A 14,916-nucleotide genomic window follows, 5' to 3' on the forward strand; every position below is an offset into this window, starting at 1 on the left:
ATAATGACCTATGGTTCTGCAATAACATCAAGCAATTCCCTCAGCACCCTCGGATGCATTTCATCCGGCCCCATGGACTTGTGCATGTCCAGGTTTTCTGAATAGCCCTTAACCTGTTCTTTCACCACTGAGGGCTGCTCACCTCCTCCCCATACTGTGCTGCCCAGTGCAGCAGTCTGGGAGCTGACCTTGTCTGTGAAGACTGAGGCAAAAAAAGCATTGAGTACTTCAGCTTTTTCCACATCATCTATCACTAGGTTGCCTCCCCCATTCAGTAAAGGTCTCACACTTTCCCTGACCACCTTCTTGTTGATAACATACCTGTAGAAACCCTTCTTGTTACCCTTCACATCCCTTGCTAGCTGCAACTCCAGTTGTGCTTTGGCCTTCCTGATTACACCCCTGCATGCTTGAGCAATATTTTTATACTCCTCCCTAATCATCTGTCCAAGTTTCCACTTCTTGTAAGTTTCCTTTTTGTGTTTAAGCTCACTGAAGATTTCTCTGTTAAGCCAAGCTGGTTGCCTGCCATATTTGCTATTCTTTCTGCACATCAGCATGGTTTGTTCCTGCGCCCTCAATAAGGCTTCTTTAAAATACAGCCAACTCTCCTGGACTGCTTTCCCCACACATATTAGCCACCCAGGGGATCCTGCCCATCAGTTCCCTGAGGGAGTCAAAGTCTGCTTTTCTGAAGTCCAGTGGAGGATGGCTAGCAGTCGTTTTCCTTCAGAACTCTCAATGCAAATTCATACATTTGCCAAGAAAAGGGCTGGAAGGTACCACTTACTCTCCAGCTCATGCAGCTCCTGCTGACAAAGAACCTCAGAGGGCCTGATCCTACAAACCTTTACCTATACAATGGGACAACTACTCATGAGTAACAGTTTGCAGAGCTGGGACCACGTTGGACCCTTTCAGTCAAGGACTTTCTGAACCTGCCACCTGAATTCAGTATGTTTTGCTACCACTTACATGTAGACCACCACACTAGAAATTATGGCAAACAAAAGTAAATGCATGTATAGGAAAACATTTTTAACCTGAATGCTTAAATCTCTGTTTAGGCTCTTAAATATAAGTGACCTGATTTTCCAAGATGCTTAGAGGAAGCTGCAGGCACACAGCACCTCGGAAATCAACACAGGGATTTGGATGCGTAGCTTTAGGACCTCACATTTGTAAGTGTTGGCTTATATTTTTAATTTAAATCACACAATCAGAGAAATTAGAGATTAAAATGATCTACTCGTCCATTTCTCCAAGCCAATGTATAATTATTCCTAATATATTTTAACCAGTCCAAATTTTCTCAGTCCAAATTATTTATTTTTTACTCAAAGCACATTGAGATATTAATTAATCCACAAATACAGTAACTTCTCACTTAACGCTGTCCCGGTTAATGTTTTTTCGTTGCTGATCTATTAGGGAACATGCTTGTTTAAAGTTGTGCAATGCTCTCTTCTAAGGTTGTTTGGTAGCTGCCTGCTTTGTCCACTGCTTGCAGGATTCTCTGGAAGAGCAACCCCTTCTCCTGGGGATTAGAACTGGGGGGAGAGGGGAGCGGAAGCCCCCCCACATCAGCTCCCCTAAATTCCCTGTAAGGTATGTGGCTCCGCAGCTGCCCAGCAGCAGTTCAGGTGGCCCTCCCCCTACTGCCATGCTGCTCCTGCCAGGCCCTCTGCCTCAGAGCTGCTCCTGGGAGCTTCCTGCTTGCTGCTGGGGGGGGGAAGAGGGGAGAAGAGGGGGAGGGGAAGAGGGGTGCTGATGTCAGGATGGCCCCCTGCTCCTGCCCTCTGCCTGCACCATAGCCCCTCTCCATAAAGTGCAGGACAGGACAGTCACAGGGCTCCGGGACAGAACAGGGGAGTTTGCAGGAAGCTGTTGCTTCCTGTCTGATCTGCTTAAAAGGGCAACGTACTTGAAGGGGGGTCAGCATAGGTAAAGGGGCAATGCATCTCTCTCTCTCTCTCTCTCTCTCTCATAAATGCAACCCCCAGCACTTTGGAAAGTCAGCACCTGTGCATCGCTGTCAGGAGGAGGGAGTGGTGCGCTCTAGCTGGATAGCGTGGGTTCATCATCATGTTCAGCTTTTGCAGGGAAGTGTTTGCAGCTACTGCCCTGCATCTATTGTGTTTCCTCCCTCCTGCCTCAGTCCATGCTGCCTTGTAGAGTGTGAGGCTACATTAACAGCAGCAAAACAACAAGGAGCCCTTGTGTCAACTTAGGGACAAACAAATTTATTTGGGCATAAGCTTTCATGGGCTAGAACCCACTTCATCAGATGCAACAACAGCGGATTAATCCTTGAGGGCTCAGCCAAGTGCTAGTTCATCATTTAGCAGCAAGGCATTCCCTGGGAAATATTCCACCCTCTTACTCCACCACCTCAACCAAGCTTCACAAAATCACTCATTGCTGTGTATAATATTAAACTGTTTGTTTAAAATGGTTTAAAACTTATACTGTATATAATGTCTTTTGTTTGATGAAAAAAATTTCACTGGAACCTAACCCCCGCCTATTTACATTAATTCTTATGGGGAAACTGGATTTGCTTAACATTGGTTCGCATAAAGTCGCATTTTTCAGGAACATAACTATAGTGTTAAGCGAGGAGTTACTGTAAAGGAAACAAATGTATAATTGTAAACTAAAGCCCTTCTCTCCTTTTACATAATAAAATAATGTACTAAGAAATAACTTTTCACAACAGTTTTCAGATACAGACTACATATTACTTTTAAAAAAAAGACAATTTGCACAGAGACAAACAATGTTAGAAAAGGTAGTGCTGGAATATATAACACAGGGCTAACATCTCCTCTTGTCTAATGTTACAACTTTAAACTAATAATCTGAAAATTACCTCATCAATGAATTAAAACTTCGTTTTGGAGGGAAATGAATGGTTGAGGGATTTTCTCAAGAGGCTACTGACTGACCCTCTGAGCCACATAGGACAATCTTCAGAAATTCGATAAGTGGAGGCGGGTACCTGCTAGAGCTCGGGGCTTCAGCCCTGTGGCCGGGTTAGGGGTTTCTGCCCTGCGGGGAAGGGGGTCTCGGGACTTCAGCCCCGCAGGGTGTACATGCCGGGGCTCTGGGCTTCAGCCTTGCGGGAGATGCCTGCTGGAGCTCGGGGCTTCCAGCTAAAGCCCCGAGCCCTGGCAAGTGCACTCCATGGGACTGAAGCCCAGGGGCCCCCCTACCCATTGGCCAGAAGCCCCTAGCCCCACTACCCTGCCACAGGGCACAAGCCCTGAGCTCTTCCCCCTCAACCAGTCTGGTAGACGGAGAATGGGGGGAGGTGTGAGGGACTCCGCGAGCTTGCACTTTAACTGTAAAAGAGCCGCATGCAGCTCACGAGCCACGGTTTGGCTAAGCCTGCTATATAGGTTACTTTCTGTTCCTTGTGTTTTTAAGTGGTACTGCAGTTTGATGCATCTTTGTTCCTCCAGCCGCTATCTATACATTGGTTAGTCTCTAAGGTGCCACAAGTACTCCTTTTCTTTTTACAAATATCAGTATGTTCACATCCTCATGCAGTACCATGTAGAAGCAGATCCAAATAGAGGGCATTTTTTGGTTAAAGTCTCACATTTTTAAGTCAAAGTTGTCTTCTAGTGAAGCTAGGAATCTGTTATCTAACAGATTGGTGTCGTTAATGTGGCATGGCTGTGCACAGCAATTCAGAGGCAGATTAGCATTCAAAATACCTGAATTACTTGTGGCTCTCCCAAAATGTCCATATCTTCATTTAAGGCACTGATAGTTTAAATAGATGAAGCTCAACCCCATCCCATTTAAGACTGCTAATAGTGATTCCCCTGTAATGACGAATCATATTTGCAGCCTCCATTTGTTTTATTTTCCAGTTTAACTAAATTTGGATTCTAGGCACGAAATGGTTAAAAGTTATTTTACAGTAACATTAATAGTTATTACATAAACTGAACAAAAAAAGGCAAGTGAAGTTTTACCTTGAAAAGTTACAGTCTCAACGATTTCTAATGCAAATTGCTCACTTTACAAATACAATTATGTTTTTTCTAACTGTCAGCCCTTCAAACTCAACCTAGAATCTGTAGTTCAAGTAGTAGTCTTTCTTTCTTACATATCATCACCAGTAATAAAAGGACACACTAGAAACAGATCTTTTGAGTAAGAAGGTGCTATTTTTTACATAGGCATTTTTCGGAGTAGAGCTGAACTTTAAGATTCATAGAAGATGAAGATTAAGCATCACTAGAAGGACATTTTGAAGTTGTGATAAAGCACAAGAACTCCTCTTGCTTGAGCACATACCGTTACAGAAGATGTGAAAGAAACAGCAGCAAGGGCTATGGGTAAGATTACTAAAATTTCAAACATTTAAAACCTTACAATGGAAAAAATTGAAGTATTGCTAAAATAAAATCTATGGTATTCCTACCTTAACACTTCAAGTTCAGTGCATTAAATTTGCCAAATATGCCTACCACATAAGCTAATATAATCAAGAAGTCCATATTATACACATAATCTGCAAGGTCGGTTTTCCAGAGGAGGAAAATTCTGATTTCGTCTTGCAATTTAAAGGCACACTGTAAAACTTTCATACATGACAACCCCCAGTCTTCACTGTGAAACAAAAGCTGAGAGTAGTCAGAGCCCATCATTTCACACATTGTACTAAGACCATGTGTGTTCACTACCCGGAATTTTATAAAATTTACAATTTTAAAAACAATATTGAGGGCCATGTGTACTTTAGGTTGCAACTTCTTCAATACCAAAGTATAGTGACGAATCATACAGCTTGTCCAAATGCCTGCTGGGTCTCTCGACGGCTCCAGGGCACTACGCACCGAGGAAGCTGGAGCCGACGTCGGGCGCTCCGGGCCTGGTGGCTGCAATGCGGCCTCCATCAACAACTGCTGCAAACAAAAGTCTTTTTCTTTCTTTGTTCTTGGCTTGAACGCCTTGCAAATCTTACACCGCTCAGTTTGATGTTCTTCCCCCAGGCAACGTAGACACGAGTCATGGGGGTCACTAACTGGCATAGGCTTGCGGCACGTGGCACAAGCCTTAAACCCGTGGGCCTGCGCTGAAAGCCTCCAAGCACCTAATCACTTAAGTATCCACAACAAAGGTCTGCTAACTAACTGATAATAGCTATCCAACTCTGAGAAAGGCTAAGGGACTGCTCTCATAGGAGAGAGAAAGAGAGGTTGTTCCAACGCTGCCATGGACAGTAAGAAGGAACTGGAGCACTCGGGGGGCCCCCCGCCGGCCCGACAGGAGCCGCTAAGGGGAAAAAAGTTTCCAACGCTCGTGCACACAGTGTGCGCACACCTAATGTGGAATGGACGTGAACAAGCACTCGAAGAAGAACAGTTGCTTCTTTAGACATGACTTTTTGTTTGCCACTTTAATTCTGTTGGTTTCTGAAGGAAAACAAGGTGCAGCTCTCATTTACAAATTCCAGATGTTTGGGTAATAAATGTCTTTGTAGTTTCCCTGGCCTCACACTTTCATTCATTAATGTATGCAAAGAAACACCACATTGTGACTGTGGACTTTCCACAGTAATACTGAGACACAAAAACCAAAACTTCATGTAATTATTGTATTGTCTACTTTTCATCCATTTCTGTTTAACTTTATTAAAACCATGATCTTCAGCCAAACATTTGCTACATGTAGGCTTAGAACTTGGTAAAAATCATTCCCTGAGGAAGATAAGATGCCCCTGTCTATCCCTCAGCCCCTTTCCCCCCCTCCATATGTGCTGATGAAGTTGCTGACAGCAGTGGAAGCCTGTCTTTGCCTTCTGCTCCAGCAGGGCCTTTATAGCTGAGAGACTTCCTGATGAACACTTTCCCCAGCAGGAATGGAGGGCAAAGAGGCTCACAGTCTGGCAGCAGCAGCTGCATAAGACACAGGCCTATAGATAAGATGCAGGTGATTTTTAGGCCTAGTTTAATAATCTCTTAATTAGAAAAACAAAAGCAGGCATATCAATTAAAATCTTTTTCCAAACATTTGTGTCTCCCCTATGAATTCTTTGTGGTTCCCCAAAGAAGCCATGGCTCACACTTTGGGAAGCACTGCACTAGGTGACCTAATAGAGTTTTCTGTAAAATCTCTGAGATAGTCAAATTTTAATCTCTATTAAAAACAACAAATTATAGTATCTTTACATGGGAAGGAGTCTATTAAAAACGTATATTACCTGACAGTCCAGTCAATTTCTTTTCCCACTTAGTTAAAAAACAACAAACCACCAGCCTCTTAAAAAATTAATTGCATCTGAATTATCACAATGGAGCAGTTTTCACACACATCAGTCACTTCTAATCATGATTTCACAGAATCAAGTACTAGAGACCAAAGCGAAATGGACAAGCATTATGCAAGTTAAATTTTCTGTTGCATGTTCTGCTTCTTTGCTCACATAAATACCTATCCTATCCCAACCAATTAAAATTCACAAAGATAAAGAGCAATTATTAAACTTAATGCTAACCAACTTAATTTACCAAGACCTAAAGTGGACATGGAATCAGTCATCTGTTCGCTGTGCAACGAAATATGGACGGAGGAGAAAGTGTCAGAAGAATGGACCCTCGTATCATAATCAAGTTACCAAAGAAAAGAAACCTAAACAATTGTTCAAACTGGAGGGGAGTAACACTTCTATCTGTCACAGGAAAAGTATTAGCAGCAGTACTCCTGAACAGAATGAAAGGAAAGATGGATACCATCGTACATGAACAACAATCTGGATCTAGACAAGGGAGATCGTGCACAGACGCTATTTTCACCGAGATGGATTACTGAGAACACAACTGAATTCCAAGGCAGTCTTGCCATCAATTCTGTGGACTTTCAAAAGGCATTCGATAGAGTAAACAGAGAAACAATGCGGAAAATTGTGGAACAATATGGAATTCCAACAAAATTAACTAACATTATGCAGGCATTCTATGCCAACTCAAAATGCTGCATTAAAATGGATTGAGTAAGCTATTCAGCATCAAGACAGGTGTAAGGCAGGGATATGTCCTGTCTCCTTTTTTGTTTATGCTAGTCATTGACTATGTGTTAAAACAATGCGACAGTAGTACATATGGCCTAAAATGGAACAATTCAAGGCTATCTGATCTAGACTTTGCTGACGACATCGCTCTTATCAATGAAGATGCCAATGGACTACAAAAATGCACAAACCAAGTAAATGAAGTAATGGAGAAGATGGGTTTGAAATACAATGCAAAGAAATGTAAAGTCATGTTAATGGGGACTATAGGGACAGAAATCAAAATTGAAGAAGAGAAACTAGAGAAAGTGGACAATGTTACGTATCTTGGAAATACCATCAGCCAAGATGGTACTAGTTCCAAGGGAAGAAGAAGAAGAAGAATTGGGAAGGCAAACGCTGCATTTGGAAGACTCAAAAACATCTGGCAACTCAAAAACATCTCCCTTAAGACAAAACTGAACGTGTACAAAGCAATTGTTATTGCCATCACAACATACAGCAGTGAGACATGGCAACTTACCAAGAAAGATACGCAAAAGCTGGATACATTTCATCACAAACGTCTGAGAAGAATATTGGGAATAATATATAGAGATAGAAAGACAAATGAAGAAGTCAGAAAAATTACTGAACAAGGCACCCTCTCACAAATAATCTACAAAAGACGACAGTAGTTGGGACGTGTGCTGAGAATGGAAAAAGAACGCTTACCAAATACCGCCCTTGAATGAAAACCAGAAAACGCAAGAAGAAAGAAAGGAAGGCCGCAAATAACATGGAAATGAACAGTTCTGAATGACACCAAGCACCTCAACATAAAATGGGAAGATTTGGAGAGAAGGGCAGTTGACAGGCAAGGACGGCAAATGTGGGTAGTCCAATGTGCAGCAAAACACGGGATGGACTAAGGTAAGGTAAAGTGGACACAAGCTTGGATTTTTGCAGGCTGCTTTCATTTTATATTATTGGAAATAATAATATAAAAATCTTTTAGAAATAAAACAAAAGATTTCTTGTTTTATAATCAGATAGCTCAAAACTGAAAAAAAAATCACAACAAACCTCTCATTTACCTCTTTTTGCAAGATTTCCTCTCGCGTTTGTGAAACTGCAAGGGCCTCTTGATCTCTGTGCAGCTCATTAACTTGTTCTTGTAGATGTCTTATTAAGATCTAAGGAAATATTTTAAATATTCCTCATTAACACTGACAGATTTTAAAACCTTCAAAGTAATACATAAAATCAATTCTTGAATCTTAGAATTAAAATATATGAAAGCATTTCTTGAATCTTAATATTAATAGTAATTGTATTGTACAAAAGCCAATAGTTATGCAGTTAATTGGTTGTGTACTGGATTTGAATTTAAAATATTTCCATCATATCATATCTTTATGCCCTGTATATTCTCTACATTTTTATTAAGTAATATACATATATTTGTTGAGAATGTCATATTCTTTTAGAAATGGGACTTATTTTAAAAATATTTAATTTCTAAATCATCACAAATTTTGACCATTTTCTGTTAAAGTCATAGTTAATAACTCTTAACATTCATTAGGACAATAGGTGTATAACTGTTTTATTTTACTTCTTGTCTTGAAATTTTGCTATTTAGTTCAGCTACTTTAGAAGCAGAATGTTCCACTGCATGCTGACAAAGAATTTTCTCTACTTCTCTCTGATGGGATGCTCTTAGAGCTGCAATGTATTCTGCTGTATCTTCCTTTGTCCTGTAAAAGAAAGCTATAAATATAGCTGTTTCCCAAAATTGTAGCAACAAAATTATATATGCTTATACATTTAAAATAATTAAATTATAGGCCCCATAACTTCAAAATTGCACACGCTTCATTTCTTAGAAGTTACAAAGATTGCAAACACCATGTGTGTGACTGTAACTGTAAATGAAATTATGCATGTGTCTAATTTTGAAGATTTGGGCTATAAATATTAGTATTACACTATTAGATGAAAGACAAAGGCATCCATGCTGCAACAATTTATATTAAATAAGCTTGTTCTTACTCAAAGCCATAACAAATTCTAGATTTATTAAAAAGCACTCATCTGGACCTGCCTGAGGGCTTAATAGCAGTGCTATACTACACAGAAGTCCTCTTCTCATCATATTGTTCCTAAATGAGGGTAAGGACTCCCGTGAGGGAAGCACACTTTGCCTCACATTCTCGTCCATTCAAAAACATCAATTTTATCCAGTCATCTATGACCAGAAAGATGCCAATTAGCGCCAATTTAGGTGGCAATTTTTGTGACACGTATACACTTGACTATGAATATGTGTAGAGAAACCACCAACTAAGTTAGACGGTAGCATGAGAAGGTAGCAGCTTTTAGGTCATTACTAATGTGAGCTGGATTCATACATGTGATCTATTTGTCAAAAGGCACTGTATCATTACTGATCTCCCACCAAGACTCCAATGTTTTAATAAATGCATGAGATGACTGTTTTACCTTCGTATGTTACTTTCAGAATAAGCCAGTGTTGCCTGAGACTTCACTCTCTGCTGGCTCATTTCTAGAGACAGTCTTTCTAGCTCATCTTTTAACCTTGCATTTTCTTGCAGAACTTCTGAAATATGGGAATCGGCAAAGTTATGTGGCTGGTATATTTTATCATCAAGAGTGTCTGGGAAGGGTTCATTGGTACTGGCATTCCTTTTACTTGTTGCTAAAATATCCTTTTTCAAAATTTCTGTAGACTTTTCCTTATTGTCAGTTTTGTCACTTGAGTTATGGTTTGACAACATCGTCCTTCTCTCTTTTTGAAGTCTCTCCACAGTTTTTGTTAGGTCCTGTATCTCTCTGCTTTTGGTGATTAATTCTTGATTTAGTCTTACCAACCTGGCTTTAGCATGAGCTTGTTCCACTTGGTATTCTATTGATTGTAAGTCTTCATCATCTCTTTCACATTTTTTGAGTTCTAACTGGGAGTTTTGATTTTTAAGATTTTCAATTTCTGTTTGAAGATTTTTTACTGTGATCTGATGGTTCTCCTTTACACTACGAAGTTCTTGCTCAATTGCTGTAAAACTGGCTTTGCTGTCATGCGGTTTTTGTGGTTCATTCATCAATTTATAGGCAAGGAGTTCTTCAAGCTCTACAAGTCTTTGCTCATACTGAAGCTGGGAAAAAACAGCAATTTACAGAGTTGCATATTTATTACTCCCTCTTTTTTGTATAAATTAAGGGATTAAGCACCTTAAGTAAATGTTTAACATATTATATATAACAAAACCAGGAATATTTACAACACTATAAATTAGGTAGTTCAGAAAGCAGCCTCATGAATGTAATAACTCATTAAGACTACCTGCAACAAAAAAGCACAGTATATCAGCAAACTAAGGAACTATTTTTAGTAAGGATAGATGGGCACCTTATAACTGTTAGAAAGAGAATAAATAATTAAAGCCAATTATTAGGAAAATGAGTGTTTCCCATTGTATTATTGTGCTGGATTATTCTATTCAACTATCAGTCTGAACAGACAAATTAACATTCCATTCTCAGTTTAACATTAAGAACACGTTGACTCACTAAGAAATTCAGAGCATTTCATATTTTTGTTAAACATAGCATTTTAACTGTTGCTAGTTTCCACTTTGCAAATATTTAATAGCTTGTGATGGGACTGCCCACTGCCATATCCTTAGGGACCCATATCATGGACAAGAATGTACAAACAGAACAAAAAGATGATTCTTTCCATCCGGGTGTGTATGGGGCAATCAAGATCATTAAACCCTTGTCTCTCTTGAGCTCTGTCAGGACATTCTGTTTCAGAGGTACTAGTAGATAGATACACAAGAAAGCTCTCTCTCAATTGGATGGAGAAGGCAAACCTTAGAAACGTATTTTCTTCTCCTGGTGTCACAAGCAGAAGGCTGGTAATTTCTCATTCAGGTGAGTGCTAAGGTTTACTCAAAAGGGGTCTATCTCCAGCTGATTCAGTCTTTCCATGTTCTCCTTCCCTGCTAGGTAAGCAGCGACCAAAACAGGTCCTGTGGAACAAAGCCCACTGCCATACCAGCAGGACTTCCCAACACAGGATTTCAGAAATGGTGCCAAGATCCTGGCAGAAGTATAAGTTTTCCTGGGCAATGGCAACCTAACACCTACTTTTCATGCTGCAAATCAGGGCCCAGGACAGTTTCTGCAAGAATCCCCAGTCCATGAACCCCCAACTTAACAATTCTCTGTTCTGGACATCCATGAAGAAAAAGGTGGGGGCACGGATTCTGACTCAACATGCAGAAGAGACTGCAATTTGTAAGTGGACTATGCCACTGCTGCCTGCACACTTATTTCACTTGTGTGTGCAGCTCAGTATGTGTGTACCTCCGCTCTGTATCCTGTAGGACCAAGTCCCCTTCCTCTATTTATGAAAAGTTTTTTAAGACAACCCAAGCAATCTCTCTTGCAAGTTTAATTCCTCCTCTGTCAGTTTCAAAATGCTTTTACATGACTATATTTTAAATGCACAAAGCTTTGGAATTTCTGGCCCCAAAATATTCCCCAAATGTTATCTTTTCCTTCGTTTTGCAATGCTAATACTTAGAGACAGATACCCTTACATTCAGTAGAACCATTCTTCACTACCTGTGGAATACACTGCCACTCAATGTAAGGGCCTGATGCTGATAGCCTTAAGTTAGTTACCTTTATTTTTTGAAACTGTTGTTCCATAGCACGTAGACTTTTTTTAGCTTCATCATCTTTCCCCTCAAGTTCTGTTTCTAACTTTTTTATTCTTCTTTCCAGGAAATCAATTGTATTGGATTTAGCCGAAATGTCACCACCTCCCTCAGATGCTGCAGCAGCAGCATATATCAAAGCAGGTAAAGAATTTGGATGCCTTCTTTTTAAAATTGCTTCCATTTCTTTAATCTGTCAAAAAAAATATAACTCGTTAAATAGAGATTTGATAAATAAATATTGTGGTTTTCACTGTCAATAAGAACATAAGAATGGCCATAGTAGAACAGACCCATGGCCCATTTTGCCCGAGTATCTTCCAACAATGGCCAGTGCCAAATGCTTCAGAGGGAATGAACAGAAAGGTACAATTATTGAGTGATCCATTCTCTGTCATCCAGTCCCAGTTTAGGTGCACTCAGAGCATGGAGTTGCATCCCTGACCATGTTGGCTAATAGCTATTGATGGCCCTATCCTCCATGAACTTATCCAATTCTTTTTTGAACCCAGTAATACATTTGGCCTTCACAACATCCCTTGGTAATGAATCGCACAAGGTGACTTTGCATTGTGTGAAGTAGTACTTCCTTATATTTGTTTTCAACCTGATGCCTATTAATTTCATTGGGTGTCCACCTGGTTCTTGTATTATTTGAGGAGGTAAACAACACTTCCTTATTCACTTTCTCCACATCACTCATGATTTTATAAACCTCAATCATATCCCCCTTTTGTCATCTCTTTTCTAAACTGAACAGTACCAGTCTTTTAAATCTCTCTTTGTATGGAGGCTGTTCCATACCATTTTGTTGCCCTTCTCTGTACTTTTTCCAGTTCTAACGTATTTTTTTTGATGGGGTGACCAGAACTGCAAGCATTATTCAACTAGTGGGCATACCATGGATTTCTATATTATATATTTTCTATCTTTTTATTTATCCCTTGCCTAATGGTTTCCAAGAGGAGGTTTCTTACATGTGACTGGCGTTCTTTGAGATGTGTGCTCCCTATCTGAATTCCACTGAGGGTTATACACATGTGCCATGTGTCTGGAGCTGGACATTTTGAAAGTAGTAGTGTCTATTGGTCCACGCATGCGCCCTTGCATCATGTAAGGCAAGTAAGGGCAGGGTGTGGTGTGATTCACCACCACAAATCAAATTGATCCGCAGTAAAGGGGGAGGAGGGTGGGACTACAATACAGATAGGGACCACATATCTTGAAGAAACTTCAATTACAGGTATGTAGCCTCCTCCTGTTCTTCTTTGAGTGATGACACCTATTGTATTCCACTGAGGGTGATTAACAAGCAGTACCTAGTTAGGAGAAGGGTGAGAGGAAGATGATGGAACTGTGTGATATTGGATTTGACTTCCAACTTTTAAAGGATGTCTTTTTGTATCATACTGCCTCTTTTACTCTGTTTAGCCATTGTGGCATTTTTTGGTCATCTTACTGTTTTTTTAAATTTGATGTATACATTTAGTTTGAGCCTCTGTTATGGAGTTTTTAAAAAGTTTCCATGCTGCTTGCAGGCATTTCAATCTTGTGACTGTGCCTTTTAATTTCCATTTAACTAGCTCTCTCATTTTTGTGGAAATTTTTTTTTGAAGTTAAAATGCTACTGTGGTGGGTTTCTTTGGTTTTCTCCACCTTACAATGATGTTAAATTTAATTACATTATGGTTGCTATTACAGTGCTGTTCAGCTAGATTCACCTCTTGGACCAGATCCAGTGTTCCATTTCAGATTAAAACAAGGATTGCCTCTCCCTTTGGGGATTCCAGGACTAGTGGCTCCAAGAAACATTCATTAATGAATGAATGCGAAACCCATGGGTGTGAACTTCTATGTCTATTGTAATAAGACTCTGCCCTCAAGTCCTCCTTGGGTGTTTACTAACATGAATATTTAGACCCCTAGAGACAGTGAAACTTCCCTACCTCCCTCAGAGTCTGACAAAAATGTATTGTCCTTCTGCAGAGAAGGAACTGTGCCATCTGGTGTGCCTGGACTGCCCTCAAACTGCTCTGGATGAAGTGTTGATATACTTGGTTCTGGTATAGGAGCAGTGGTTGGTACTTGGGATTAAGCTCCTTCACGAAGCCTAATAGAGGCGTGTCCGATACCAAAGAGACCAGTAGGTCTTTTGACATCACACAGGACTTTGGTACAGAATACAGTGGTACTGAAGACAGATGAGTAGATAACATTGGTACCAGGGTAGACAACGGTACTGGGGTCCATGTTGCTGAGAGGTTGGGACAGCATACCCATTTTGGGCCTTGGGCTACTCTGTCTGAGGCTTGAGAAGATTTATGGCTTGACCTAGAACTCATCGCCCTCTGTCCCGAGATTTTACCAGGCAAGGACGATGGATCTTTAGGAGTAGGAACTTCAGGTCCACATGTGGAGCACTTTTAGATGATGAGTGCTCAGAGGTTTATGCCACAAGCATCCCAGGATCTGAAGAGGGATGCATTATACTCTTCAAAAGGAACATTTTCCAACAAAACTCCTTCGCTTTCTGGGTTCTCCTAGAACAGAGGTGGGCAAACTACGGTCCGCGGGCCCATCCTGCCTAGTCCCTGAGCTCCCGGACGGGGAGGCTAATCCCCAGCCCCTACCCCACTGTCCTCCCTCCCCCGCAGCCACGCCCTGCGTGGGCAGCGCAACTTTCCAATAAGCCTGTCCTGCTGCTCTGAATGGTGTGGTAAGGGGGTAGGGAGGATAGGGTAAGGGGCAGGAGGTCCCAGGGGGCAGTCAGGGGACGGTTGGATGGGGCGGAGGCAGTCAGGAGACAGGGAGGGTTCGATAAGCGGTGGTGTCCCGGAGGGGTCGAGGGGTCCCAGCGGGGTGAGGAAGACAGGGAGGGGGGTTGGATGGGAGTCGGGCGCAGTTAGGGATGGGGGTCCATGGAGGGGACAGTCAGGGGACAAAGAGTGGGGGGAAATGGATGGATCAGGGGTCCCAGGTGGCATGTCAGGGGGCGAGGGTGTGGATAGGAGGTGGGACAGTGAGCAGGTGGGCAGTTAGGGGCAAGGGGTCCAGAGAGGGGGCAGTCAGGGGACAAGGAGCAGAGGTGGTTGGATGGGTTGGGGGTTCTGATGGGGCAGTCAGGAGGCGGGAAGTGGGAGGCACAGCCTTCCCTACCCAGCC

The 14,916-nt window shown here is 41.4% G+C and overlaps 1 protein-coding gene across 3 annotated transcripts in view; it reads right to left on the reverse strand.

Annotated features, from left to right (window-relative positions):
• CEP162 (centrosomal protein 162) overlaps nt 1-14,916 on the reverse strand; it is an 89,987-nt gene that overhangs the window by 14,713 nt on the left and 60,358 nt on the right. For 2 of the 3 annotated variants that reach the window (XM_084624755.1, XM_084624754.1), the window contains exons 22-25: nt 11,720-11,947; nt 9,512-10,182; nt 8,625-8,766; nt 8,104-8,202 (exon numbers count right to left, since the gene is read on the reverse strand). In XM_084624755.1, the coding sequence (XP_084480881.1) occupies nt 8,104-8,202; nt 8,625-8,766; nt 9,512-10,182; nt 11,720-11,947 (1,140 nt within the window). The remainder of the gene's footprint in view (nt 1-8,103; nt 8,203-8,624; nt 8,767-9,511; nt 10,183-11,719; nt 11,948-14,916) is intronic. The other variant, XM_084624756.1, reaches the window with a different exon arrangement.

This window comes from Lepidochelys olivacea (assembly GCF_965140295.1).
Source record: "Lepidochelys olivacea isolate rLepOli2 genome assembly, chromosome: 3".
In the NCBI taxonomy this organism is placed as follows: Eukaryota; Metazoa; Chordata; order Testudines; family Cheloniidae; genus Lepidochelys; species Lepidochelys olivacea.